The sequence below is a fragment of the Microcaecilia unicolor genome, chromosome 3 (assembly GCF_901765095.1).
Source record: "Microcaecilia unicolor chromosome 3, aMicUni1.1, whole genome shotgun sequence".
Lineage (NCBI taxonomy): Eukaryota > Metazoa > Chordata > Amphibia > Gymnophiona > Siphonopidae > Microcaecilia > Microcaecilia unicolor.
The window spans coordinates 256,578,168-256,603,315 of record NC_044033.1 but is presented as its reverse complement, the minus strand read 5'-3'; the positions used below and the strand labels follow the sequence as shown (position 1 = coordinate 256,603,315).

The 25,148-nt window shown below is 47.4% G+C and overlaps 2 protein-coding genes across 4 annotated transcripts in view; one reads left to right on the top strand and one right to left on the bottom strand.

The window, feature by feature from the left end:
* Window positions 1-2,605: 2,605 nt before the first annotated feature.
* On the bottom strand, window positions 2,606-7,543 carry LOC115465029 (insulin-like growth factor III). The gene is made up of 4 exons (XM_030195427.1): window positions 7,358-7,543; window positions 5,648-5,810; window positions 3,461-3,589; window positions 2,606-3,289 (listed from the first exon to the last, which is right to left on the bottom strand). The coding sequence occupies exons 1-4, from the start codon at window positions 7,391-7,393 to the stop codon at window positions 3,270-3,272; spliced, it is 348 nt and encodes a 115-aa protein (XP_030051287.1). The 5' UTR covers window positions 7,394-7,543; the 3' UTR covers window positions 2,606-3,269.
* A 5,867-nt stretch (window positions 7,544-13,410) lies between these two features.
* The window catches only part of BCL2L12 (BCL2 like 12), a 29,338-nt gene continuing 17,600 nt past the window's right edge, over window positions 13,411-25,148 (top strand). The window contains exon 1 of one of the 3 annotated variants that reach the window (XM_030197998.1): window positions 13,411-13,447. The gene's annotated coding sequence lies outside the window, so the exon portion shown is untranslated. Of the gene's footprint in view, window positions 13,448-22,694; window positions 22,748-23,218; window positions 23,239-25,148 lie in introns of those variants that run through there. The other 2 variants (XM_030198000.1, XM_030197999.1) reach the window with 2 other exon arrangements.

Below are 25,148 nucleotides of genomic sequence, written 5' to 3'. Positions count from 1 at the left end.
TTGATCTGAAGACCTGATTCCTGGAGGGACCAAGCTCCTTGAGTGTGGAGCCCATCTACATGCGCTCCCCACCCCAGGAGAGATGCATCTGTAGTCAGCACTTTGAGAGGATGAGGAATTTGGAAGGGATGTCCCAAAATCAAATTGGATTGAATTGTCCACCACTGAAAGGAATTGTGAAGATTGGTGGACAGCTGGATCACATCCTCTAGATTCCCTGCAGCTTGATACCACTGGGAAGCTAGGGTCCATTGAGATGATCTCATGTGAAGACGGGCCATGGGTGTCACATGAACTGTGGAGGCCATATGGCCTAGAACTCTCAACACCTGCCGAGCTGTGATCTGCTGAGACACTCTGGCCATGGAGACAGAAGATTGTCTGCTCTCGCCTCGGGGAGATAGGTATGAGCCGTCTGGGAGTCTAGCAGAGCTCCTATAAATTCTAGCTTTTGAACTGGAAGAAGATGGGACTTCGGATAATTTATCACAAACCCGAGTAGCTCCAGCAGTTGAATAGTCATCTGCATGGACTATAGAGCTCCTGCCTCCGAGGTGTTCTTCACCAGCTAATCGTCAAGATAAGGAAACACATGCACTCCCAGTCTGCATAGCAATGCTGCAACCACCACTAGGCATTTGGTAAATACCCTGGGTGCAGACGCCAGACCAAAGGGCAGCACACAATACTGAAAATGCTGTGTTCCCAGACGAAATCGAAGATACTTCCTGTGAGCGGGAAGTATCGGGATGCGTGTATAAGCATCCTTTAAGTCCAGAGAGCATAGCCAATCGTTTTTCTGAATCATGGGAAGAAGGGTGCCCAGGGAAAGCATCCTGAACTTTTCTCGGACCAGGAATTTGTTCAGGGCCCTTAGGTCTAGGATGGGACGCATCCCCCCTGTTTTCTTTTGCACAAGAAAATACCTGGAATAGAATCCCAGCCCTTCTTGCCCTGGTGGAATGGGCTCGACCGCATTGGTGCTGAGAAGGGCGGAGAGTTCCTCCGCAAGTGCCTGCCTGCGCTGGAAGGTAAAGGACTGAGCTCCCGGTGGGCAATTTGGAGGTCTGGAGATCAAATTGAGGGAGTACCCTAACCGAACTATTTGAAGAACCCACCGGTTGGAGGTAATGAAAGGCCACTCCCATGCCGGAGGCGATAAAGCTCCCTCCAGCGACGTCGAGTCGACCTGGGTGGCAGCCGAGGCCGATGCCGCAAGCGGTACCGGTGTTGGGGACCTCACCACAGGCACAGAGTCAGCCGCCGCTTCCATTGACGGTACCGAGGGCGCAAGCACCCCCGGTACCGAAAGAGATTGACGCAGCAGCCCTTCCAGGAGACCTGGATGAATGGCTCGGATGCGCTCGTCCAGAGTTGCTGTCAAGGAAGGCTGGGGGGCCGGTGCAGAAATCGACGGCAGAATCTGTGGAAGCCTGGGAGGCGGCACCGGGCTGTCCGAAGATCTACGCACCGCCACCTCTTATATGGAGAGTGAGCAGTCCTCCCAGCATCGATGCTTCTCAGGTGCCGAACCCTTCGACGCCCCAGAGCTCCCGGTACTGTGTCTCGAAGGAGACCGATGACAATGCTTCTTTGCCTTCGCTCGAAGCACATCACCAGCACTCCTCAGTACCGACGAGGAGGATGTGGAATCCACACGCCTCCTCGGGGTCAGATCTGACAGCAGTCGGTCCCGATGGGCCTGCATAGCAGGAGCCTTCGAGACAGGTGGAGACCCGCTCGACGGCTCACTACTCCCAGCTAGAGGTGAAGTCCGGACAGCCATTACCTTGTCTCCCGATGTCGATGCCATCCCTGGTGCCAATGTTGACGTCGCTGACCTCGGTACCGATGTCGACGTTGACGCCGAGGAATCAGTCAGAGCTCCAAAAAGACGGTCCCGAAGAGCTCTTCTCAACGCCTGTGTCCGCTTTTTCAAGCTCAGACACAACTTACAGGCGTCTGGGCAATGGTCGGGCCCAAGGCACTGGATGCACCATGCATGCGGGTCAGTGCCCGAGATCAACTGCTAGCACCGAGCACACTTTTTGAAGCCGCTGGGAGACTTCGAGGACATGAGTGGAAAAATCGCAGTGGTGAAATCAAAAGGCTCGATTGTGCCAACCAAGGGGCACAAAAATGGGAACTGCGTACGCGCGGCCTAATAAGGCCGCCTCGGAAGTGAAAGGAAACTTAAAAAAGGGAAAAAAACCAAGAAAATAAGGACTTTATTTTTTAAACTGGAAAAAGAAAGACAAGAGGCAACGATAAACAAAAAGAAAGTGCAAAATAACAGCGCTGAAGACGCCAAAGTCTTTCTCTGGGCCTGAGGGAGAGAAACCGACATGCAGCCTCTCTCCACCGCGAAAAAAGAAAAACTGAGGCGGGAACGGACGCGCGCGCGGGTTGAAAGATGGCCGCGCATGCACAGTGCGTCTATCCCGCGCTCCGGAAGCTGTCATAAAGTTTTTGATTTTTGCTGGAAAAATCTCTGTTCCTGGGCCGCAGTGAACGCCGACCCATCAGTGAGAAGAAGCAGCCTGCTTGTCCTCGGAGAATTTGTATTACACATGCCATAATTTTCGAGATAAGCTATGAATTCCTAGGTATTTCCAGCTTTTTATTTGTTAAGCCGCATTGAACTTTTCAGGTACATGCAGGATACAAATCTTTTAATGTAATGTCATGATGCTCCTGCACCAGAGCAGCAAAACTGAGAGGCTGAGCCTTGTCCTGGACGCATGACTTTATACCTCCCTCCCATATTACAGCACTGCCACATCTGGAAAGCACTATACAGAGAGACAATAGGGACAGGATATGAAATGGAAAACTTTCTGCCCCCTTCACATATCTAGAAGATAACAGTGGGGGATCCTGTGTCTTTCTGGCCTCCCCAAAAGCTGTCTCTAACTGCTCAACAGTACCACAGGGAAGAGCCTGTCCCTAACCTCCAGTTCAAACTCAGGCAAGGGAAATAAAATCATTATTTCTATGTTTGTGAAGGGCGAAGCAATTCTTCTGTACATTGTTCAAAGGGAAAGAGTCATTCAGTGGGTCTTCTTTGTGCAGTTCGTGGTCAATATCTGCAGCTGAAGCTGTTGGAGATGGTTGGGTAGATCCTGTGGGGAGCAGGGTGGGATGAGGGACAGTGAAAAGTTATGTGCTCTGGCACTCACTTCCAAGAGGGCCACCTGGCGCAGTTTTCACAGGGATCAGGATTTCTGCTTTGCACCGATGTGACGTTTTCGGGCATCGTAAGAGGCCTCTTATCTCTGCTGTGGCACATCTAGGATGGAAAATAAACCCCAGCCCACATGAATGAGAAATGTGCACCAATGAGAGCCATCTATCCCTTCCAGTCTGCCTGAAAAGTGCAGAGAGGAACAGGCAGACGGCTTCAGTAGAAGAGGTCTGACCTCAGCAGCACCCCACCCTCCCCGGGGAATACAGCACTTACCTCCACGGAGTAAAGTGTTGGCAAGGGGAACTGCGCAGTACGACTCCAGGACGGTCACACTGCACCTGCAAAAGCAGCATTCGTCCACTATCCCCTTATGTGATCTCTTCTGGACAGAGGCTGAGTTCCCTGAAATTCAATCACCTCCGTGTAAGACAAACCCCAGGGCTGTTTCTTTAAGGTTGGCTTAACCATAGGCACTGGGATGACATGTGCTAAGCTTATTCTACCACAACATTACTGTATTTGTTCATACCGGAATTGGCGAACGCCTTTAAGGTACTAAGTAAGTCACATTGCACCTGCAAATAGGTGGGAAAATGTGGAATACAAGTGTAACAAATAAATAAAATAAGAGATATCAACAATTGCACATGCAAGACCACAATTACAGGTGCGAGCACGTACAATAGCGGAACGGCAGGAGTATACAGGCACAAGCAAGTAAGCTAGCTCAACGGCAGGAGTATACAGGCATGAGAACATACGCTAGCTCAATGGCAGGAGTACACAGGCATGAGAACATACGCTAGCTCAACAGCAGGAGTATACAGGCATGAGAACGTATGCTAGCTCAACGGCAGGAGTACACAGGCACAAGCAAGTAAGCTAGCTCAACGGCAGGCGTACACAAGTATGAGAAAATACACTAGCTGAACGGCAGGAGTACACAGGCACAAGCAAGTAAGCTAGCTCAACGGCAGGAGTACACAGGTATGAGAACATACGCTAGCTCAACGGCAGGAGTACACAGGCAGGAGAACATACGCTAGCTCAACGGCAGGAGTACACAGGCACAAGCAAGTAAGCTAGCTCAACAGCAGAAGTACACAGGCATGAGAACATACGTTAGCTCAACGGCAGGAGTATACAGGCATGAGAACGTACGCTAGCTCAACGGCAGGAGTACACAGGCACAAGCAAGCAAGCTAGCTCAATGGCAGGAGTATACAGTCATGAGAACATATGCTAGCTCAACGGCAGGAGTATACAGGCATGAGAACATATGCTAGCTCAACGGCAGGAGTACACAGGCATGAGAACATACTTTAGCTCAACGGCAGGAGTACATAGGCACAAGCAAGTAAGCTAGCTCAACGGCAGGAGTATACAGGCATGAGAACGTACGCTAGCTCAATGGCAGGAATACACAGGCACAAGCAAGTAAGCTAGCTCAACGGCAGGAGTACACAGGCATGAGAACGTACGCTAGCTCAACGGCAGGAGCACACAGGCACAAGCAAGTAAGCTAGCTCAACGGCAGGAGTACACAGGCATGAGAATGTACGCCAGCTAAACGGCAGGAGTACACAGGCATGAGAATGTACGCTAGCTCAACGGCAGGAGTACACAGGCACGAGCAAGTAAGCTAGCTCAACAGCAGGAGTACACAGGCGCAAGCACGTACGCCAGCTAAATGGCAGGAGTACACAGGCATGAGAACGTACGCTAGCTCAACGGCAGGAGTACACAGGTATGAGCACGTACAACAGCTAAATGGCAGGAGTACACAGGCATGAGCACATATGCCAGCTGAATGGCAGGAGTACACAGGCGCGAGCATGTGCACTAGCTGAATGGCAGGACTATACAGGCATGAGCATGAGTATACAGCTGAATCACAGGTGTAAAGCCCTGCATCTAACCACAGATAGGAGTGTAAATGCTACTAGTTCTCTAACCAGCGTGCATAACTGCCTGCCGCGTCCTGCCGCACCCTGTCCTGTCCAGGTCCATGCTCTCCATTTGAAGAGTGCACAACTTATAGAATATTGACTAATGGCAGTTATGTGCACAAAAGAGGTGGCATGTCAAATAAACTGTCAATTATTGCAAGTTAACACTAATTAGCAGGCTCATTATTAGATGCCTTTATGTGCGTAATTGATCTTATTCTATAACTTTCCATGTGCCAACTACGTGCGTAACTTTCTTAAATTAGGGGCGTATGTTCCCACACTCCCCTCCTGTCCTCTGTCTCCCCGTTAGCACCCCGACCTTTCTCTCATCCCCTCATCTTCTGTATCTTTTTAAGGCTATAACAACTTTCACTGGACACCAGCTGGAAAGATGCCCTAGATTTCCAGAAAGCTGCATTTTTTTCAGCCCTTCTCCAGCTAACTTACCCATTTTCTCTGAAGAAATGGCTGCTGTTCTTAAAAGCACAAGAAATCAAACAAGCCTTACTGAAATAGAAGCCGGTGGGGCCACAGATGAATTGCAGAACGTCGACTAGCTCAGCCCCGCACAGCATCTCCCGGGAATGGGACGTGGTGCAGCGAGTCCAAGACAGCTCAGCGCACATCGTGAGGAGCAGGGAAAGGCAGAGCGCTGTCCGAGTGATGCTGAACTGTGGCAACGAGAAGAGTAGAGAAGTACAGACAGAGATTATAGGCAGGCGAGGGCACTGCCTAAAACAAAGAGTTTTTTTCTATCCATAGGAAAATGGACTGCTCATACAGGGCACGGCATATTAAAAAGGGTTTTGTGGTCCTTATGGTGCAGCACTGCTCAGCGGTCGTGTCAGAGATCCAGAAGGCCTGTCAGGAGACCTCAGTATTTCCTCTCTTCTCCCACTTGTGAGGATAGCACAGGGCAGACATCAAAAGGTCAGGTATAAAAGGGACTTACATGCCCATATCAGTGTCTCTTGAACGTAAGGTGGCATCATGGACAGGGAGGCTAATGGTTACAGCAACAGGCCAAGAACCAGTACCACCAGGGTTCAAATCCCACTGCTGATCCTTGTGACCTTGGGCAAGTCACTTAACCCTCCTCTAATTTAGATGATATAACTTGCCTTAAGAGACTACAACAAAATTATGAGCAAAATGCAAGACCCCTACATCCAGGAACCTAGAGAGCCTCAGGGAATCTGTGGAGTGGAGAAAAGGTTAAGCACTTAGCATATATTTTTAGCCCTGAACCTCTCTAAACTTATATCGTATTGCTTGTGTCTGAGGTTTAGGATCCTCCATTTCACTGGACTTTTCTGTTGTAAATTTAGGGTCTTACGTTCTGCTGAAATTCTTCCTAAACCATAGACACTGAGCAGTGTTTGGAAAACTGACCACAATGTGACCGGGGGGGGGGGGGGGGGGGGGGGGCTCTGCTCTATTTTAAGGGCAGTAATTGGGGAAGTTCTGTATCTGTATCATCTGCATGAAATATGTTAATTCTTTGGGACTGTATTAGTGTAACAGCGTATTATTGTATTAACTGTACTTTCCTTTGAGATCTTCAGATCCAGGTGAATCATCAAATCTAAAAATAACTTGCACTTTGGCTATGTATAGAGCTGTTTGGTTTTTCAGATCAGTCAGCTTTGTATAACATTCCTTTCTGTTGATCTAGCAGGGCAATTAGCTAGCTTGTGTCTTGGTTTTCTCACAGACCATAGACAGGCTTGCTTTTTCCTAGTAATGGGCCACAAACTTTAACAGCTAGCTTAGAGTTTGGTGAAGCTGAAAGCCAGGACCCAGAGCTTAGAACGACCTGAATCCAGTAGGTGTGTGTTGAAGGGAGGACAAGGCATTGGGTGCTCAGCTCCATTTTGCACTCCTGTCCTGTTGCCCAGAAACAGCGAGAGGGCAAATCCAGGACATCCTTCAGGTGCTGTGAAATAACAGGACGTCTTGCAGAGACAGCATTGTGCCTCTTGTATTGGCTCTCAGAGTGCAGGGAAGACTTGAGAGTGTCCTATGCCTCCAGAAAGACATATCAAGAGCCCTCAGCTCATTAGGCGAGGGATGTCTTCTGGATCTACCTAACCCTGAGTACAAGAACACACACACACTGCAGAGTATAAAGTGTTGCAGGTTTGCAATAACCCATTCAGCCTTGGATGCAAAGTGTGGTAAAGGAAGAGAGGTGGGATTTGATGGAGAAAGATATTACCTTTCTTGTCTGGTTTGTGTGAACCAGCAGATTCATGACCGCTCCAGCCTGTACCCTGAGCCCACCAGTATGAGCAGCCGATGAACAGCACACAAGCAAACTTTCAGCTCAGCTGGAGCTTGCAGAACTTGGCACTATGTGACTTCCAAGTGTGTCACTGGGCAGAGGCCGCTGTGTCCTGTGTGAAGGGCAAAGGAATGGTCTCCTGACACTGAACAGAAGGGAGCAGGGGAGGGTCACAGTACCTGAACACGTGAGGTTCCATGGGACAAATAAACCCATGCTGGATGTCAATCAGACTTTAATTTGGTGAAAATCAAACTAAACCATCCTGCCAGTATTAATTAGAATCGGAGTGCAGTATGCTCTCAGTAATAGTGAGCATCGGGAAGCAGTGCTATACCAGTAATAATCAGTATTGGGGTGTATGGTATTCTGGAGATGGGGTGCAGTATTCTGCCAGTAATAACTGGAGTTGGGGCACAGTGTTCTGTTAGTAACAGTGAGTACTAGGACGAAGTCAAGGAGGTTTAATGACAGGAGATGGCATGAGCCTGTCTAGACCAAACCCAGTAGGCCAAGCTTGCCACTATACTGAGGGATGCAAAACATTCACAGATGCGATTGAAAACTCTTCCGGTTTCTATTGTTTTAAACCTCGGTTTTGCATTCTTTATTTTAAGAGGTGATTGGGGGGGGGGGGGGGGGGGCTTTGAGGAGTTTGAGGGGTCTCTGAAGGGGAGGAGGGTTATATTCAAAATGTGTTTGCCAGTGCTCTATAGTTTGCTTTGTTATTTGCAATGCTGTATTGTGGGTTTCAGTGCTGAGCTATATGCCTTTATTTTTGCTTAAGCTGACAATAAAGATATTTCTATATTAAAACAATAGCAAACGCTTATGATTGCCTATGTGTGGATTTTTTTTACAACTTTTTAATTTATTTGAAAGCTTCCCATGAAATAAAATTACAAAGCACTAACACGGCATTAAAAATTACTTTAGATGGTAGATGTAGCAGTAATAAACACACTGTATTTTGTGCTAAATTTTCTACACTGTTCTATAGAATACAGTAATACATGGCCAAATTTCAGAGAGGATATCCTGTTTCCTGATAGGTTCATCATAACTGTTGTAATCTGCCTTGGGAAACCTGGTGTTATAAAGATGGAATTTATTTAAATTAAATGGAAGTAAAATTAAACTCTCCTTTAATTGGGGCAGATGGAATCACATCTTCACCTCACCTCTCTTGTAGGTACACAAATGTTATTCTGTTTTGAGCATGTTTCAGGGTACAAGTGGTTTTATAACTCAAAATAAAAATAAATATTTTGTTTCATGCAGATCTCTTTTGTTTAAAAATAACTAAATGGGCTATAAGCCTCTAATGCAGTCCGTTGATTTTCTTACATTTTGTTCTTGTGATGACTTATACTGTGCAAAAAATGAAAACTCTTATCTCTATCTGGTCGATAATAAAAGCAGCTCATTGTGAACACTAGCCACCCTAAAAGGTTAAAAGGTTGTTTTGTGGCTGTACATGAGGAATTGTGATATTGAATAAATAAGTATATGTTTTTGTTCCTAGTCATGCATCCAAAGCTTATATAATCCTTCAAGAAAAACCAGTTAATTGTTTAACTTATTAGTGGAACACAACCACAGAGGCATGGTATGGTTGCATTTTCAATATGGTAATACTAGGACCCAGCTAAGGAACAAGGTTATTTTCAGATAGTCTTCACTGGATCAAACTTGCTTTCCTTATGCCATCACCATCCAGCTGGATAGGCTGTGTCTTAAAAGGTGGAGGATAAATGATATTTATGTGTGTTTTCTTTTTTCATTTATATCCCACATTACCCCAAACAAACTCAGGTTCAGTCGGCTTACATTTGAAAATACAGTAAGACAGAATAATAGAATTCAGTTATATCATGGGAGCAAATAGATAGATATGTCTGAAACATTTAACAAAGTTGAAATTAGCATATATACCCAGCCGGGCATTTAAAAGTCTGTCCTTTAATGATGCTGCATGTTCAGAAATCATAGCCATAAGTATAGACATTTATTTTCAAATTTGTTTATTGGTTTTCACATAGCATAACAAGAAATACAATTGCCCCTAGACATCAGCAATCCTATAGGTGGGGTCGTCTACAGTTGCAGCTAAACACAAAAACTATGAGTATATCCAGCGACCTTGGCTACAATTGTCTAATTCTTGATTGAATCTCCAAACTGACTGAAAGTTTTGCTATGAGCTATTTGGTGACAGCTCCTAACTGGCCTATATAAACTCCCTCCCTAGCTCCTATCCCCCCCCCCCATCCCTTCTCCCACCCCTGTCCACCCTCCCCAAGGGAAAAGACCATTGAAAGTTACATTTTTTTACATGTCCATTCATCCAGTTACATATTCAGGATGTGCCCTCCCCCCCCCCCCCAAGGGTATGGTCTGCCAAAATGGGGTCCAAATCTTGCAAAAGTCTTTTTCTGTGAATCTCCGATCATCTTTGTAATCTGCCATTCTCTTTTCGAACCTCATATAATCTATCATCAGACCACGCCACTGTTGTAAAATTGGCACTTTATTTGTAATCCACTCAGTAAGTATTATCTTTTTAACAGTCATTGTAGCCCTATGGGTGAAGCTCTTGAACCCTGCCAGGGCTGAGCGCACCAACGCGGGCCTCCCAAACAACATCTGAGGCCTCTTCTTCCAAGTTGCCCCCCACATCTTGGAGGTCAACTGTAAGTGAGTTCAGAATTTTTGGATGCTGGGGACACGCCCAAAAACACCAGAACAGGCATCCATACACCTATTGCAAAGTAAACAACAACTTCTACAGAGTACATACAAAACTTAGGGCCCTGTTTACTAAGGTGCACTAGCGTTTTTACTGCACACTAAAAATTAGCGCATTCTAACGCTAGAGACACCCACAGGAATATATGGGTGTATCCATTGTTTAGCGTGCACTAAAAACGCTAGTGCACCTTAGTAAACAGGGGCCCTTAATTTTTATTTTCTCATTTCCATTTCCAAAATTCTAGACAGCAGATGTACAGATCAGCAGGACCCAAAGCAATCCAAAACAAGTAAAATCAGAAAAAAAAAAAAAACACCCAATTGTTTAACCACCCTTAGGATTCACCTTTGGGTTTAAAAAGCAAAACCATGTACATGTAAGGACTGAATAAATGAATTAAAACAAAGCTTAAAGCAAATGCTCTTATAATATGTAATACTTAGTAGCAACAATGAAACAGTGATGGAATATTCACATAGCAAGCAGCCTGAGACAACAGATTTATTTTCCACTGAACATAATTAACTTTGTATGCATGAACAGGTTTTAACAGTTGATGCTAATAAGAACAACAAACAGCAAGAAATGACAGCAAGGAAATCAAGTAGTACGCTCTACATATGTTGATAAAGGTGACCATTTGGACTGAAATTTGTGCAAAAGATGAGATTTTCTGGCAATATATGCTTCATATACAGAATTCCACCAGGAAGAATACACGCAATGATGCTACAAAGTAATAAATTTAAAACAAATCAGAGAAAACATTTCTTCACTCAACGTGTAATTAAACTCTGGAATTCATTGCCAGAGAATGTAGTAAAAGTAGTTAGGTTAGCAGGGTTTAAAAAAGGTTTGGATATCTTCCTAAAAGAAAATTCCATAAGCCATGGACTTAGGGAAAATCTACTGCTTATTTCTAGGATAAGCAGCATAAAATGTATTGTACTGTTTTGGGATCTTGCCAGATACTTGTGACCTGGATTGGCCACTGTTGGAAACAGGATGCTGTGCATGATGGACCTTCGGTCTGTCCCTGTATGGCAACACTTATGTACTTACTAAGGCACGCCGAAAAATGGCCTTCGCTGGTATAGGCGTGTTTTGACACATGCAGGTACATTTTTCAGCGTGCCTGCAAAAAAGGCCTTGGGGGGGGGGGGGGGGAAATGGAAGTGCAGCAAAATTAAAACCAGCGCATATCCATTTTTGGCGTCAGACCTTACCGCCATCCATTGACTTACTGGTAAGGTCTCACACGTTAACCAGGTGGTAATCGTCAGTGTGTGTACACTGTCGATTACCGCCGGGTAAGTGCCATGCGCTAGAAAATTTCTACCGTGTGTTTTGGACGCACGTCAAAAATAAAATTACTGCTCAGGGCACGCAGTAGCCAGGCAGTAGTTCCAATTTGATGAGTGTTGGACGCGCATAGGCGCCTGTTCGCCTTAGTAAAAGGGCCCCAAGGTATCTAATTAAGAAGTTTCATGTGAATTCAAAGTGTGTTGAAAAACATAATGACCTCAATATAATAAGTTTATATTGAAGAGGGTCTTGAATAGGAAAGACTTTACATATAGTGGACCAAATAGAATGCCACTAATTTTGAGAGCAATTACAATTAAAAAATATATGTTGCAAGGTACCCTTTTCTTTACCACAAGACTAGCAATCTGGAAAAATATTCAGATCAATATGATGTGATTTAACAGGTGTCCAATAAAATCTATAGCTAGAAAGAACGTGGACTGTGTTATAGTCAGAGATCTAGAAGAAGAAAAAACATAGACCAGAATATGTTCCAATCTCTATCTTGAAAAGTGACTTTACATTTTCTTGCCATGACCTTTGCAACCCACATAAATGTTTGTGTTTAATATGTTTGAGCAAGTTGTAGAAATGGGAAGCAGTGTGGCCCAAAGCTTGAAAATTGCTGCAGTGGGTTAACAGAGAAGGACACACAGAAGAGTAACTGATTTTTTAATTAAAGGGTCCTTTTACTAAGGTGCGCTGAAAAATGGCCTGCGGTAGTTTAGATGCGTGTTTTGGGCATGTGCAGAATTATTTTTCAGTGCACCTACAAAAATGCCTTTTTAACATTTTTTGCAAAAAATGGACGTGCGCCAAAATGAAAATTGCCACGCGTCCATTTTGGGTCTGAGACCTGACCGCCAGCCATTGACCTAGCGGTAAAGTCTCACTCAGTAACCAGACGGTAATGACCTACGAGCACCAAATACCACTTGGCACGCGTCTGATATGCATGGCAGAAAATAAAAATTATTTTTCAGCCACGCGTATCAGACGTGTACCAAAAATGAAATTACCCCAAGAGCCATGCAGTAGCCATGCGGTAACTCCATTTTGGCATGCGTTGGGCGCATGTAGACACTTACACGGCTTAGCAAAAGGGCCCCAGAGTGTAAGATTTGGAGTAATTGATTAAAAAAAAGGAGTAGGGAATATCAAAGCTTGTTTTCAGTTCAGTAAATGTTTTCCAAAGTAAAGAAGCATTTTCACTATTGTTACTATTAGTGCAATGGGAAGTGGGAGTATGGTCAGTATGCAGGTTGGTGATCTAGTGGCCTCAGTGGCGGGGGGGGGGGGGGATGTTCTTTCCTGCCTGGCTGCCGCTATTCCCCCCTCCCAGCACCACCATATTTTAAAAATGGTGGCCGAGACTCCCTGCAGAAGTCTCATGGGACTGTCGAGACTTGCGACTACTTGGTCGTCATTTTGAAAACACAGCGGGGCAGGCAGGCAGGGGAATAGCAGCAGCACAGTGGGCAGGAAAGAACAAGTCCCCTGCAGAGGCCACCAGACTACCAGGACCCCTCAGGTAGGACTGGGGAAGTGGGTGCGTCAGATGCTGCAGCAGGGGTAGCAGGGGGGTGTCCGCCCGCCCCTGACAGGCAGTGCCTATAACCAGCCCCTCCAAATGACATGATTTACAATTTAGAACTAATTACTACTCTAACCAATTAAACTGATACTTTGTGCACATGCCTATGCTGCATGTTTAAAAATATATAAGTGAGAGCAAATAAAAATGACACCAACAATAAAGAAGGACAACATGGAAAGAGCAGTTCATAGATTTGCTTGCTTTGAGTGAAATGGGATGACGGCTGCGGGGAGGAGAGGAAAAGGGAGATCACCCTACTTGGTTTCAGCTTTTTGACGTTATGCCATTCCCTGTTCTCTCGATCTGTCTTGCGCATGCGTGCGATCTTTTCCGGGTGCGTGATGTCACGGGTTGCTCTCGGGAGCGGGGTGAGTGAAGTCCGGTAGGACCGGTCAGCGGGGTGGAGGCTCGGGGTATTGCTGTAATAAATAACTGTTGGTGCTGGGAAAGTGTTATGTGAGGTCGGGAGGAAGAATCAGGAGCCTCCCGGGTCATCCTCCGAGAAGAGCCGACGCTGGGTATTGGTTGATGAGCCTTAAAGACTTTAGCACACGCAAATTCTATCTAAGGCGCGTTGAAGCCATTAATGTCAGAAGAAATGAATGAAACCCTGAAAGTATTTTCCCAGTTCACATCAACGTGCTGTGCATATCCCTTCCTGCCCCCATGTCAGGATGGACTAGTCTCAGCAGCCTAAGCCCACAGACCCCTCCCCCCAAGGGTGTGAGCACCTGACCGGCCTGCCCCCCCTCCTCCTTCCTCCCCTATTTTTCCTGTCTGGAATCTCTTTCCTTCCTGACCTCATGTGCACCTTTCTTTAATTTAGTCACTTTATTTTCTCTTACTCTCTTATCTATCTACATGTTAACCATCTCTCTGACCTCATGTAACTTTCTTTAAATTTGTCCCTTACTTTCTAACTCCTCTTAATCTCTTACCTATCTATATGTTCCATCTTTGCTTATACCCTACGCCATCTATTAAAATGTTCTATTCCTCCACGACCCTCCAGACCGGTCAAGATGCGTGGGTTATGTCCTCCTACCAGCAGAGGGAGACTGAGAAACACTGAGCTTTTGAATACTGTATATATAACCTGTGCAGTACATCCACTAGCCAGTATTTTCTCAGTCTCAGCAGAGGTAGATGGACAGCCTGTGCAGTCTTCAATAGTCTGGTGAGGTAGCTTGATTATACGGTTAAGGGATTTATTCTCTTATTGCCAAATTTAATTTGTTTTGACTATTCCCTGTACGTGGTTAAAAAAAAAAAAAAAAAAGTAAGTGCTTCGGGGCCCTGGGTCCAGTGGGGCCCAGTTTTTCCCCCCTGGGGTGTCACACCTGTGTGCGGGTCCCTCCCCTGTGCTGCTCTCTTTGGGGACTCTGGCAGCTTTGTGCCTCGGCTGCTTTTCTAATATTGTAGCCTTGAGAGCCCCTCACTTCTCAGCTGCCAAAATTTGGGTGATGTCTCTTTAAGAGCTATCTGAAGCTATTTCTACATAGGAACGGACGGCAGGTTCGTTCCCTGTTAGTAGCGAGTTAGAGCAGTGCGAGTGCTTGTGCTTGTGCTGGGGAAGCGGTGAGTGAGAAGTTTTGTTTTTTTTGCGCCGTTTTGCACAGTGTGTTGGGAGCTTCGGGGTCATGGCAGGCAAACTCCTCTGCTGTCGCGCGCCGAGGAGTAGAAGCTCCGGGAGGTCAGTGCCGGTTGTGCGGCGAACCGAAGCAGGCCTCGCCGATGGCGGCACCCCGGTGTTGAGTGCGGAGGGTTCCAGCGAGTTCGGGGGTGTCGGGGGGCGGCAGGAGCATCGGCAGGGACGGTTTCGGCGAATTTAGTTTTGGCGGGAATGTCCGCCATTTTGGATCCCGCGCGTCCCGCGGAATCAGCTGTTTTTGGCCCCTGCTGCTCCCGGATCGGCTCCGAAGGTGGTCCCTGAGGGTACAAGAGGCGTTGGTTTTCCTCCGGATTTTGTGTGGACCCTCTATCAAGCCTGGAAGGCGGGACCCCCACCTTTAGGGGAGGGGTCTAGTTCGGCAGTGACTAAGAGGCCTCGAGTTGAGTGGGACGACGAGGAGGGATTCTCTCCTGTAGGATCCGAAGGTGCTTTTAGTGATATAGGGGACCCTGAGGGATTTGAGGGTCCTCAGGATCCGGAGTTGGTGGTTCCTGGGGAGGATCCCTCTGTAGTGCGGATTTTTCACAGGGAGGAGCTTGCGGAGCTCATTGAGCAGGTCTCTTCCACCCTTAAGTTTGAACAGCCAGAGGCGGCTTTGGGGGAGGCTAGACAGGTGGACCCCTTGGTTAAGGGGATTCAGCGGCAGGCTAGGTCTTTTCCCATGAATAAGGACCTCCGGGATATGGTGTTTCAAGAGTGGCATTCGCCGGATTCTCCCTGTAAAGTGTCTAAAGCAATGTCTAGACTGTACCCGCTCCCACAGGAAGATAGAGATTCCTTTAAGGCACCCACAGTAGATGCGGTGGTGACAGCAGTTACAAAAGCCACGGCTATTCCGGTGGACGGGGGGGACTGCTCTCCGGGATCCCAGGATAGGAGGCTTGAGTCCTTCCTCAAGCGGAGTTTCGATTTGTCGGCCCTGGCCCTGCAGGCCTCGGTTTGTGGGGGGCTGGTTGCGCGGGCGTGTTTCCGATGGGCCGAGAAGCTGCTTGATGATTCGGTGGAGGTTGGGACCTCCGGGGTGCAGGAATTAGCCAAATTGGAAATGGGATCGTCCTTTTTGTCGGATGCGCTTTATGATTTGCTCCATGCCTCGGCCAAGAATATGGCTATGCTGGTGGGGGCACGTAGGGCACTGTGGTTGCGAGGTTGGGTCGCAGACGCGGCTTCCAAAGCCAAGCTTTGTTCGCTTCCTTTTAAGGGGTCCATGCTTTTTGGTGAGGATTTGGATAAGTTGGTGCGCGGGCTCAGCGATGCCAAGGCCCCTCGTCTTCCGGATTTTCGTCCTAAGGCGGCTTCCAGGGGTACTTCCTCCCGAGGTCGGTTTAAGGAGGCTCGCCGGTATAGGCCCGGGAGGACTAGTGGGTCCTTTAGAGGTCGGTTCTTTCAGCGCACTCAGTCCTTTCGGGGCAATCGGCGCGGAGGGCGTGATTTTCCCGCAGGAGGACAGGTGTCGGGGCGTAATTCGCAATGAAGGTGTGCGGGCCCAGGCTCTGGTTCGGGTAGGGGCTCGGCTGAGTCTGTTTTACCAGGACTGGGCCCAAATCACTTCAGATCAGTGGGTTCTCGAGGTGGTGCGAGACGGATACGCTCTGGAGTTCGACGGCTCGCCTCCCGAAAGGTTTCTGGAGTCTCCTTGTCATTCGAGGCTCAAGCGGGCAGCGGTGCGGGACACACTGGTTCGCTTGATCAGTCTGGGGGCGGTGGTCCCTGTTCCCCCCGCTCAGCGCCGCTTGGGCTGCTATTCAATCTATTTTGTGGTCCCGAAGAAGGAGGATGCCTTTCGGCCTATCTTAGATCTGAAGGCGGTCAATGCAGCTCTCAGAGTCCCCTCTTTTCGCATGGAGACATTGAGGTCGGTCATTGTCGCGGTGCATGAAGGGGAGTTTCTCACGTCTTTGGATTTGACGGAGGCTTATCTGCACATCCCCATTTGGGCCGCTCATCAGCGATTTCTGCGCTTTGCGGTTTTAGGGAAGCATTTTCAGTTTTGTGCTCTGCCTTTCGGATTAGCAACGGCTCCTCGAACATTTTCCAAGATCATGGTTGTAGTGGCGGCGGCCTTGCGGAAGCAGGGTATTCTGGTGCACCCGTACCTGGACGATTGGTTGATTCGGGCCAAGTCCCAGTCGGAGAGCGAGGTGTCTACTGCTCGGGTGGTGCAGTTTCTTCAGTCTCTGGGCTGGGTAGTGAACTTCGGCAAGAGTCACCTGGTGCCGTCGCAGTCGCTGGAGTATCTGGGGGTTCTTTTCGATACCAGGAACGGTCGAGTCTTCCTGCCGGGCCCTCGGATTCGCAAGTTGCAGGGTCAGATTCGTCTATTCCTGTCGGAGGCGGCTCCGACGGCCCGGGAGTATCTGCAAGTCCTGGGGTTGATGGCGGCCACCATAGAGGTAGTTCCGTGGGCCCGGGCGCACATGCGGCAGTTGCAGTCCGCTCTTCTCAGTCGGTGGTCACCTCTGTCGCAGGGGTTGGACGTGTGCCTTCAGCTGCCGGTAAGCCCACGCCTCAGTCTCCGGTGGTGGCTAGACCCAGGAAATCTGGACAAGGGAATGCCGTTGGAGGCTCCACAGTGGGTGGTCCTCGTCACAGACGCCAGTCTTCAGGGCTGGGGAGCTCATTGTCTCGGTCAGGTAGCTCAAGGTCGCTGGTCTCAGGTAGAAGCTCAGTGGTCCATCAATCGTTTGGAAACTCGGGCCATTCGGCTGGCGCTTCTGGCGTTTCAGAGTGTGCTGTTGCGGAAAGCAGTCCGGGTGTTCTGCGACAACGCCACCGCCGTGGCTTATGTCAACCGTCAGGGGGGCACAAAGAGTCAGGCGGTCGCGGAGGAGGCGGCGCTGTTGTGTCAATGGGCGGAGGTTCATCTTCTAGCGCTCTCCGCGGCACATGTGGCTGGAGTAGACAACGTGGAGGCAGATTACCTAAGCAGGCATTCTCTAGACCCAGGAGAGTGGGCGCTTCATCGGGCGGTGTTCAATCGCATTGTGTCGGTCTGGGGACTTCCCGTGATGGATCTCATGGCAACGGCCCGCAATACTCAGGTTCAGAGGTTTTTCAGTCGACGGAGGGATCCTCGAGCGGAAGGCATAGACGCGCTCCTGATGCCTTGGCGGCAGGAGTTGCTGTATGTGTTTCCTCCATGGCCGTTGGTCGGTCGAGTGGTTCAGCGCATTGCTCGGCACCCCGGTCAAGTGATTTTGTTAGCCCCGAATTGGCCGCGTCGGCCGTGGTATGGAGATCTGGTTCGGTTGGCAGTAGCGGACCCTCTGCCGTTGTCAGAGTCAGTGGTGTTGTGTCAGGGACCGATAGTTATGCCGGATCCGGATCGGTTCTCGCTTACGGCCTGGCTCTTGAGAGGCACAGGTTAAGGAAGAAAGGTTTTTCGTCCAGAGTTATCGATACGATGTTGAGTTCGCGTAGGCAGTCCACTTCGTTGGCGTATGTCCGGGTCTGGAGAGTATTTGAGCATTGGTGTGCAGGTAGACAAGTTCTTCCCTTTCGAGCGTCGGTGACAGATGTCTTGGAGTTTTTGCAGGATGGTATGGACAGGGGTCTGGCCTTGTCTTCTTTGAAGGTGCAGGTGGCAGCTTTGTCGTGTTTTCGTGGGAAGATCCAGGGGAAGTCGTTAGCTTCTAGTCCTGATGTGGTTCGATTTTTGAAGGGTGTTAAGTTACTGCGACCGCCCCGGCGGCGGATGGTGCCTCCGTGGGATTTGAATCTCGTGCTGGATGCGTTGGTGAGGCCGCCGTTTGAGCCCTTGGTTTCTGTTTCGGATAAGGATCTGTCCCTAAAGACGGTGTTCTTGGTGGTTATTACTTCAGCCCGGCGGGTGTCGGAACTTCAGGCTTTGTCTTGTAGAGAACCCTTTTTGTCTTTTTCCAAGGAGAGGGTTTCGTTGCGCCCGGTGCCGTCCTTTGTGCCCAAGGTGGTTTCAGAGTTCCATGTGAATCAAGTTATTTCCTTGCCAGTTTTGGGTGATTTTGCGGGGGATGCGGAGCAGCGTCGACTGGCCAAGTTAGATGTGCGAAGAGTCTTGCGCTGTTATATTTCCAGAACTCGGCACTATAGACTTTCTGATCGCTTGTTCGTTCTCCATGGTGGTGCAAGAAAGGGCGCGGCAGCTTCCAAAGCTACGATAGCTAGATGGTTGAAGGAGTCAATTGCGTCGACGTATTTGCTGAAGGGCTGCGTGGTCCCTAAGGAACTTTCGGCTCATTCTACCAGGGGAATGGCGACCTCCTGGGCGGAGAGTAGTATGATTCCTCCGTTAGATATTTGTCGAGCGGCGGTTTGGTCGTCATTGCATTCGTTTGTTAAACATTACAGGATTGATGTGCATGCCAAGGACGAGGCAGGCTTTGGGGCTGCAGTGTTGACCTCTGGCCTTCGTGGATCCCGCCCTTAGGATGTTTACTGCTTTGGTACTTCCCACGCGTCTTGACCGGTCTGGAGGGTCGTGGAGGAAGGTGAAATTAGATCTTACCTGCTAATTTTCTTTTCTCTAGACCCTCCAGACCGGTCAAGGCCCGCCCTGTCTGTACTTTAGGCCAGGAGGTCTGTTTGGTCTGGTCTCTCTGTTGTTCTATCTTGGCAGCTGTTGAGTGTGGTTTCTATGGTTTCAGACTTTTGTTGGTATGAGTCTGGTCAGGTGTGACCGTGTTTGAGAGTCCACCTGTGGAAGCACACACAATAAAAAGGGCACAATGAAAGATATGAAGAAAGTGTCCAGTTGGCAGTGACCACGTATTGGCAGTGACCACGTACAGGGTGGTTAGTTGTAGTTGGTGTTTTGGTTTTCTCTGCTTTGTCAGGGTTATACTGGCTAGTGGATGTACTGCACAGGTTATATATACAGTATTCAAAAGCTCAGTGTTTCTCAGTCTCCCTCTGCTGGTAGGAGGACATATCCCACGCGTCTTGACCAGTCTGGAGGGTCTAGAGGAAAGAAAATTAGCAGGTAAGATCTAATTTCACCTTACATACTGTGTTGACATTGTAAATAATATACTATTTCTCAGTTTGTAATTGAGTATTGCTCTCCCAACAGGTATCTAAGTTATTACTTTTATCCAATTGGACTTCAACTCTTCCAAGCTTGACTGGTCTCAAAGAGATCACGCTTTGCTCAATATTTAAATGAGCTGCCATGCTATTAATGGAGCTAATCTTATCATTGGTCCATTTTCAGAAGGACCCGGTGCTCACCGGTTAATGTAAAAAAAACCCCAAAACCTAGGAGGAAAAACCATTAACCACGAGCCCTATGTCCATAAATGTATCTTACTATTGAGAGAACAATATTCAACAAACAAATTAATAGAAATCTGTCACCTGTTGACTTTTCTTATTTTGTTAATATTTTCACTGACTTTTTAATTTTCTTATTTATAGCCACATCAGTCAGTAACACTTCTGTAGAGAATATTCAAACTTGCCAATACTGCACAGCTACAAGTACTACTACTACTTAGCATTTCTATAGTGCTGCCAGGGTTACGCAGTGCTGTACAAGTTTAACACGGGGAAGGACCGTCCCTGCTCAAAAGAGCTTACAATCTAAAGGTTACAAACTATGTAGTTAGTGTAGGTATCAAGAGTGGGGAAGGTGGTTATGCGCCAAAAGCAAGGGAGAAGAGATGGGTTTTGAGTAAGGACTTGAAGATGGGCAGGGAGGGCGCATGACATATGGGCTCGGGAAGGCTGTTCCAGGCATATGGTGATGCGAGGCAGAATGGGTGGAGTCTGGAGTTAGCGGTGGTGGAGAAGGGTACAGATAGGAGTGATTTGTCCTGAGAGCGGAGGTTACGGGTGGGAACATACGGGGAGAGGAGGGTAGAGAGGTAATGGGGGGCTGCAGATTGAGTGCATTTGAAGGTTGAAAGGAGAAGCTTGAACTGTATACGGTAGCGGATCGGGAGCCAGTGAAGTGACTTGAGGAGAGGGGTGATATGAGAGTATCGGTTCACGCGGTAGATAAGACGTGCGGCAGAATTTTGGACAGATTGAAGGGGAGATAGATGGTTAAGCGGGAGGCCAGTGAGAAGAAGGTTGCAATAGTCAAGACGAGAAGTGACGAGCGAGTGGACGAGGGTTCGGGTGGTCTGTTCAGAGAGGAATGGGCGAATTTTGCTAATATTATAGAGGAAGAAGCGACAGGTCTTAGCTGTCTGCTGGATATGGGTAGAGAAGGAGAGGGAGGAGTCGAAGATGACTCCGAGATTGCGGGCTGAAGCGACGGGGAGGATGAGGGCGTTGTCAACAGAGACGGAAAGTGGGGGAAGAGGAGAAGAGGGTTTGGGTGGAAAGACAAGGAGCTCAGTCTTTGCCATGTTCAGTTTCAGATGCCGGTTGGACATCCAGGCAGCGATGTCTGAAAGGCAGGCCGAAACTTTGGCCTGGGTTTCGACCGTGATGTCGGGAGTGGAGAGATAAAGCTGGGTGTCATCAGCATAGAGATGGTACTGGAAACCATGTGATGAGATCAGCGAGTCCAGGGAAGAGGTGTAGATCGAGAAAAGAAGCGGTCCAAGGACAGAACCTTGAGGAACCCCAACAGAGAGCAGGATGGGGGTGGAAGAAGAGCCATTGGAATATACTCTGAAGGTGCGATGGGAAAGATACGAAGAGAACCAGGAGAGGACGGAGCCCTGGAACCCGTATGAGGACAGTAAATTATGATTGACGGTGTCAAAGGCGGCAGATAGGTCGAGGAGGATGAGGATGGAATAGTGACCTTTGGATTTGGCGAGGAACAAGTCATTACAGACTTTGTAGAGTGCTGTTTCTGTCGAGTGCAGTGGGCGAAAGCCGGATTGGAGGGGATCGAGGACGGCCTGCTAGGAGAGGAAATCAAGGCAGCGGCTGTGGACAGCGCGTTCAAGTAATTTGGAGAGGAAGGGTAGAAGAGAGATGGGGCGGTAGTTGGAGGGACAGGTGGGGTCAAGTGATGGTTTTTTGAGAAGTGGTGTGACTACAGCGTGCTTGAAGGTGTCAGGGACAGTAGCAGTGGAGAGAGAGAGGTTGAGGATGTGACAGATTGAGGGGTTGACTGTAGGAGAGATGTTGTTAAGCAGATTGGTGGGAATGGGATCAGAGGAACAGGTGGTGCACTTAGAGGAAGAGAGAAGGCAAGCAGTTTCTTCTTCGGTGATCTCAGGGAAGGAGGAGAAGGAGGAGGAGGCCAGGCTAGGTTGGTTGGGGGAGTGGGTTAAGAAGTCACAGGGAGGAGAAGGCTTGGAAGTGAATTCAAGGTTTATCTTCTGCACCTTATTGCGGAAGTAGTCAGCTAGTGTTTGAGGAGAGAGTGAGGGGTACTACTCTGTAGTTCTTTTTTTCTGGCAGGTTATAGATGGTGAGTGGTAATTTCTCCTCCCAGCTAACTTTCTGATACCATTCTTATCAGCTGTTCCCGGAGGAGAAAGTGAGGACGAGAATCTGGAGAAAATCTTTCACAGCACGGTTGCAAAAAAGGGAAAAAAAACGGCAGAATGATAGAGGCTTGAGAGTGTTCGAAGAAAAGGCTAGCAAAAGAAAGGGGCAGGAACAGCTGAGAAGAAAGGTATGGGAGAGCTAACTGAAAGGAGAAATTACCACTTACCACATATATAAGAGCCTGCTAGAAAAGTGGAAAAGAAAGAGAAAATACCAGCAGGAGCTGGCAGGAACAGTTGAGGGTTTTGATTTCAATGACTAAAGGAAAAAAACGGCAGAGACAGCTGATGTTAACGATACTGGTTAGTTAGCTTAGTTAGCTGAAGAATTCGCCAGGAACAACTGATAAGAATGGAATCAGAAAGCTAGCTGGGAGGAGAAATTACCACTCACCATCTATATAATAACCTGCCAGAAAAAAGAAGAACTACAGAATAAGATAAGTGTACTTGTAGCTGTGCAGTATTGGCAAGTTTGAATATTCTCTACAGAAGTGTTACTGAGTGATGTGGATATAAATAAGAAAGTCAGTGAAAATATTAACAAAATAAGAAAAGTCAACAGGTGACAGATTTCTATTAATTTGTTTGTTGAATATTGTTCTCTCAATAGTAAGATACATTTATGGACATAGGGCTCGTGGTTAATGGTTTTTCCTCCTAGGTTTTGGGTTTTTTTTTTTTTTACATTGACCAGTGAGCACCGGGTCCTTCTGAAAATGGACCAATAATAAGATTAGCTCCATTAATAACGTGGCAGCTCATTTAAATATTGAGCAAAGTGTGATCTCTTTGAGACCAGCCAAGCTTGGAAGCGTTGAGGTCCAATTGGATAAAAGTAGTAACTTAGATACCTGTTGGGAGAGCAATACTCAATTACCAACTGGGAAATAGAATAAGTAATTAGATTAAAACCAGTGGTTCCCGTAATTCAGATTGTGTTAAGTAACACAGGATTGTGTTAAGTAACACAGGATTGTGTTAAATTACAGGACTGTGAAAAATTACAAGAGGACCTTACGAGACTGGGCGGCTAAATGGCAGATGACGTTTAATGTGAGCAAGTGCAAGGTGATGAATGTGGGAAAAAAGAACCCGAATTATAGCTACGTCCTGCAAGGTTCCACGTTAGGAGTTATGGACCAAGAAAGGGATTTGGGTGTCGTCGTCGATAATACACTGAAACCTTCTGCTCAGTGTGCTGCTGTGGCTCGAAAAGCGAATAGAATGTTGGGTATTATTAGGAAAGGTATGGAAAACAGGTGTGAGGATGTTATAATGCCGTTGTATCGCTCCATGGTGCGACCGCACCTTGAGTATTGTGTTCAATTCTGGTCGCCGCATCTCAAGAAAGATATAGTAGAATTGGAAAAGGTGCAGCGAAGGGCGACTAAAATGATAGCGGGGATGGGACGACTTCCCTATGAAGAAAGACTAAGGAGGCTAGGGCTTTTCAGCTTGGAGAAGAGACGGCTGAGGGGAGACATGATAGAGGTATATAAAATAATGAGTGGAATGGAACAGGTGGATGTGAAGCATCTGTTCACGCTTTCCAAAAATACTAGGACTGAAGTTGATGGGGATAGATCCAAGATGGCTGCGAACCTCGCTCCTATAGAGATGCCTAAACGCAGAGGGAGAGTAGCGGGCAGAGCTTCCCCACTTTCATCCCCTTTACCGGGTCCTATTGACCGATTTATGAGGCCACGGATAGTTGTACAAGGCGGAACGCCTCCGGTAGGGAACGCCGGCGAAAGGGAGATTTTGACTTCTCCCGGTTTAGAAACAACTTTGAGCCCCACAGTGCGTACTCCACCTCCTCAGCCGCTCTGCGCAAGCTCCTCCCTCTTTGACCCGACAGGGTCCCCCTCGGAAGAAGGTACAGGCCCAGAAGAACATTGGGGAGAAGCGTCACTTCTAACTGAGGAAGGAATGGAGGAGGGCAGTTTGCCCACAGAGCCGACACAGAATGAGGGGAGAGAAACTGAGAGACAAAGTGAGGATCGTGAACAGTCTTCAGCAAGGTTTGAACTTCCTAGCGGTCAAACCAAAGGAAGTGACCCTAGACGTTTTGTGGGACTTAATGTCTAATCTGGGGCAACTTTTTCTTAAGCAGATTAACGAGGTTTTACCAAAAGTAAAGCTTATTAAAATTGACTTACAAAAAAAGGAGGAAGAGACTAAAGTTTTAAATGAAAAAGTTGAAAAAATTGACCAAAGGATTATGAAGTTGGAAAGTTACAAACTACGATGTTAAAAGATGTGACGAATCTCAGGCAAAAAATGGAGGTGTTTGATAATTTCACTAAAAATCATAACCTGAGATTTGTCAACATTCCTAGGATACAAAATGTTCTTCCTCTTGAGATGTTGAAACGTTATTTCTGTGAAGTTTTGAATATCTTGGAAAAGGATTTTCCACCCTTTTCCCAAGTATACTATGTCCCAGAGAAGAATTTGAATCAAGAGACTGAAAAATCGATGGACATTTCTCTTTTGCTTGAGACCTCTGACTCTTGAGTTAGCGACGGCCGCTACTCTGGTGGCGACTGTCGCATTAATGCCTGATAAAAATTGGATTTTCTGTCTGTTTTTCCGAAATAAGGAGAAACCCTTTTGGGATTTTAGAATAATGTTATTCCCTGATGTCTCTAAGGAGACACGACAACGGAGGAAACAATTTTTGCTCCTTAAGCCAGAGATTTTGCACCTGGGGGGCACCTTTTTTTTAAGATACCCCTGCAAGTGCATAGTAAGGCTTGGGGGTAAGAAGTATGTGTTTACTGAACCTGCTCATGTATCATCACTAATAGCCTCAGTTAAAATGGAGAAGCATTAAAGAAGGTGTACAATATCTTAGCAGAGAAAGAATTACCTTATAATTTGTTCCTATGTTATATTTCTCCCATAGATTATTTAAATCTTGGATCTCCATTTATGGACTTGAGTGTCTTAGGATTTTGAAA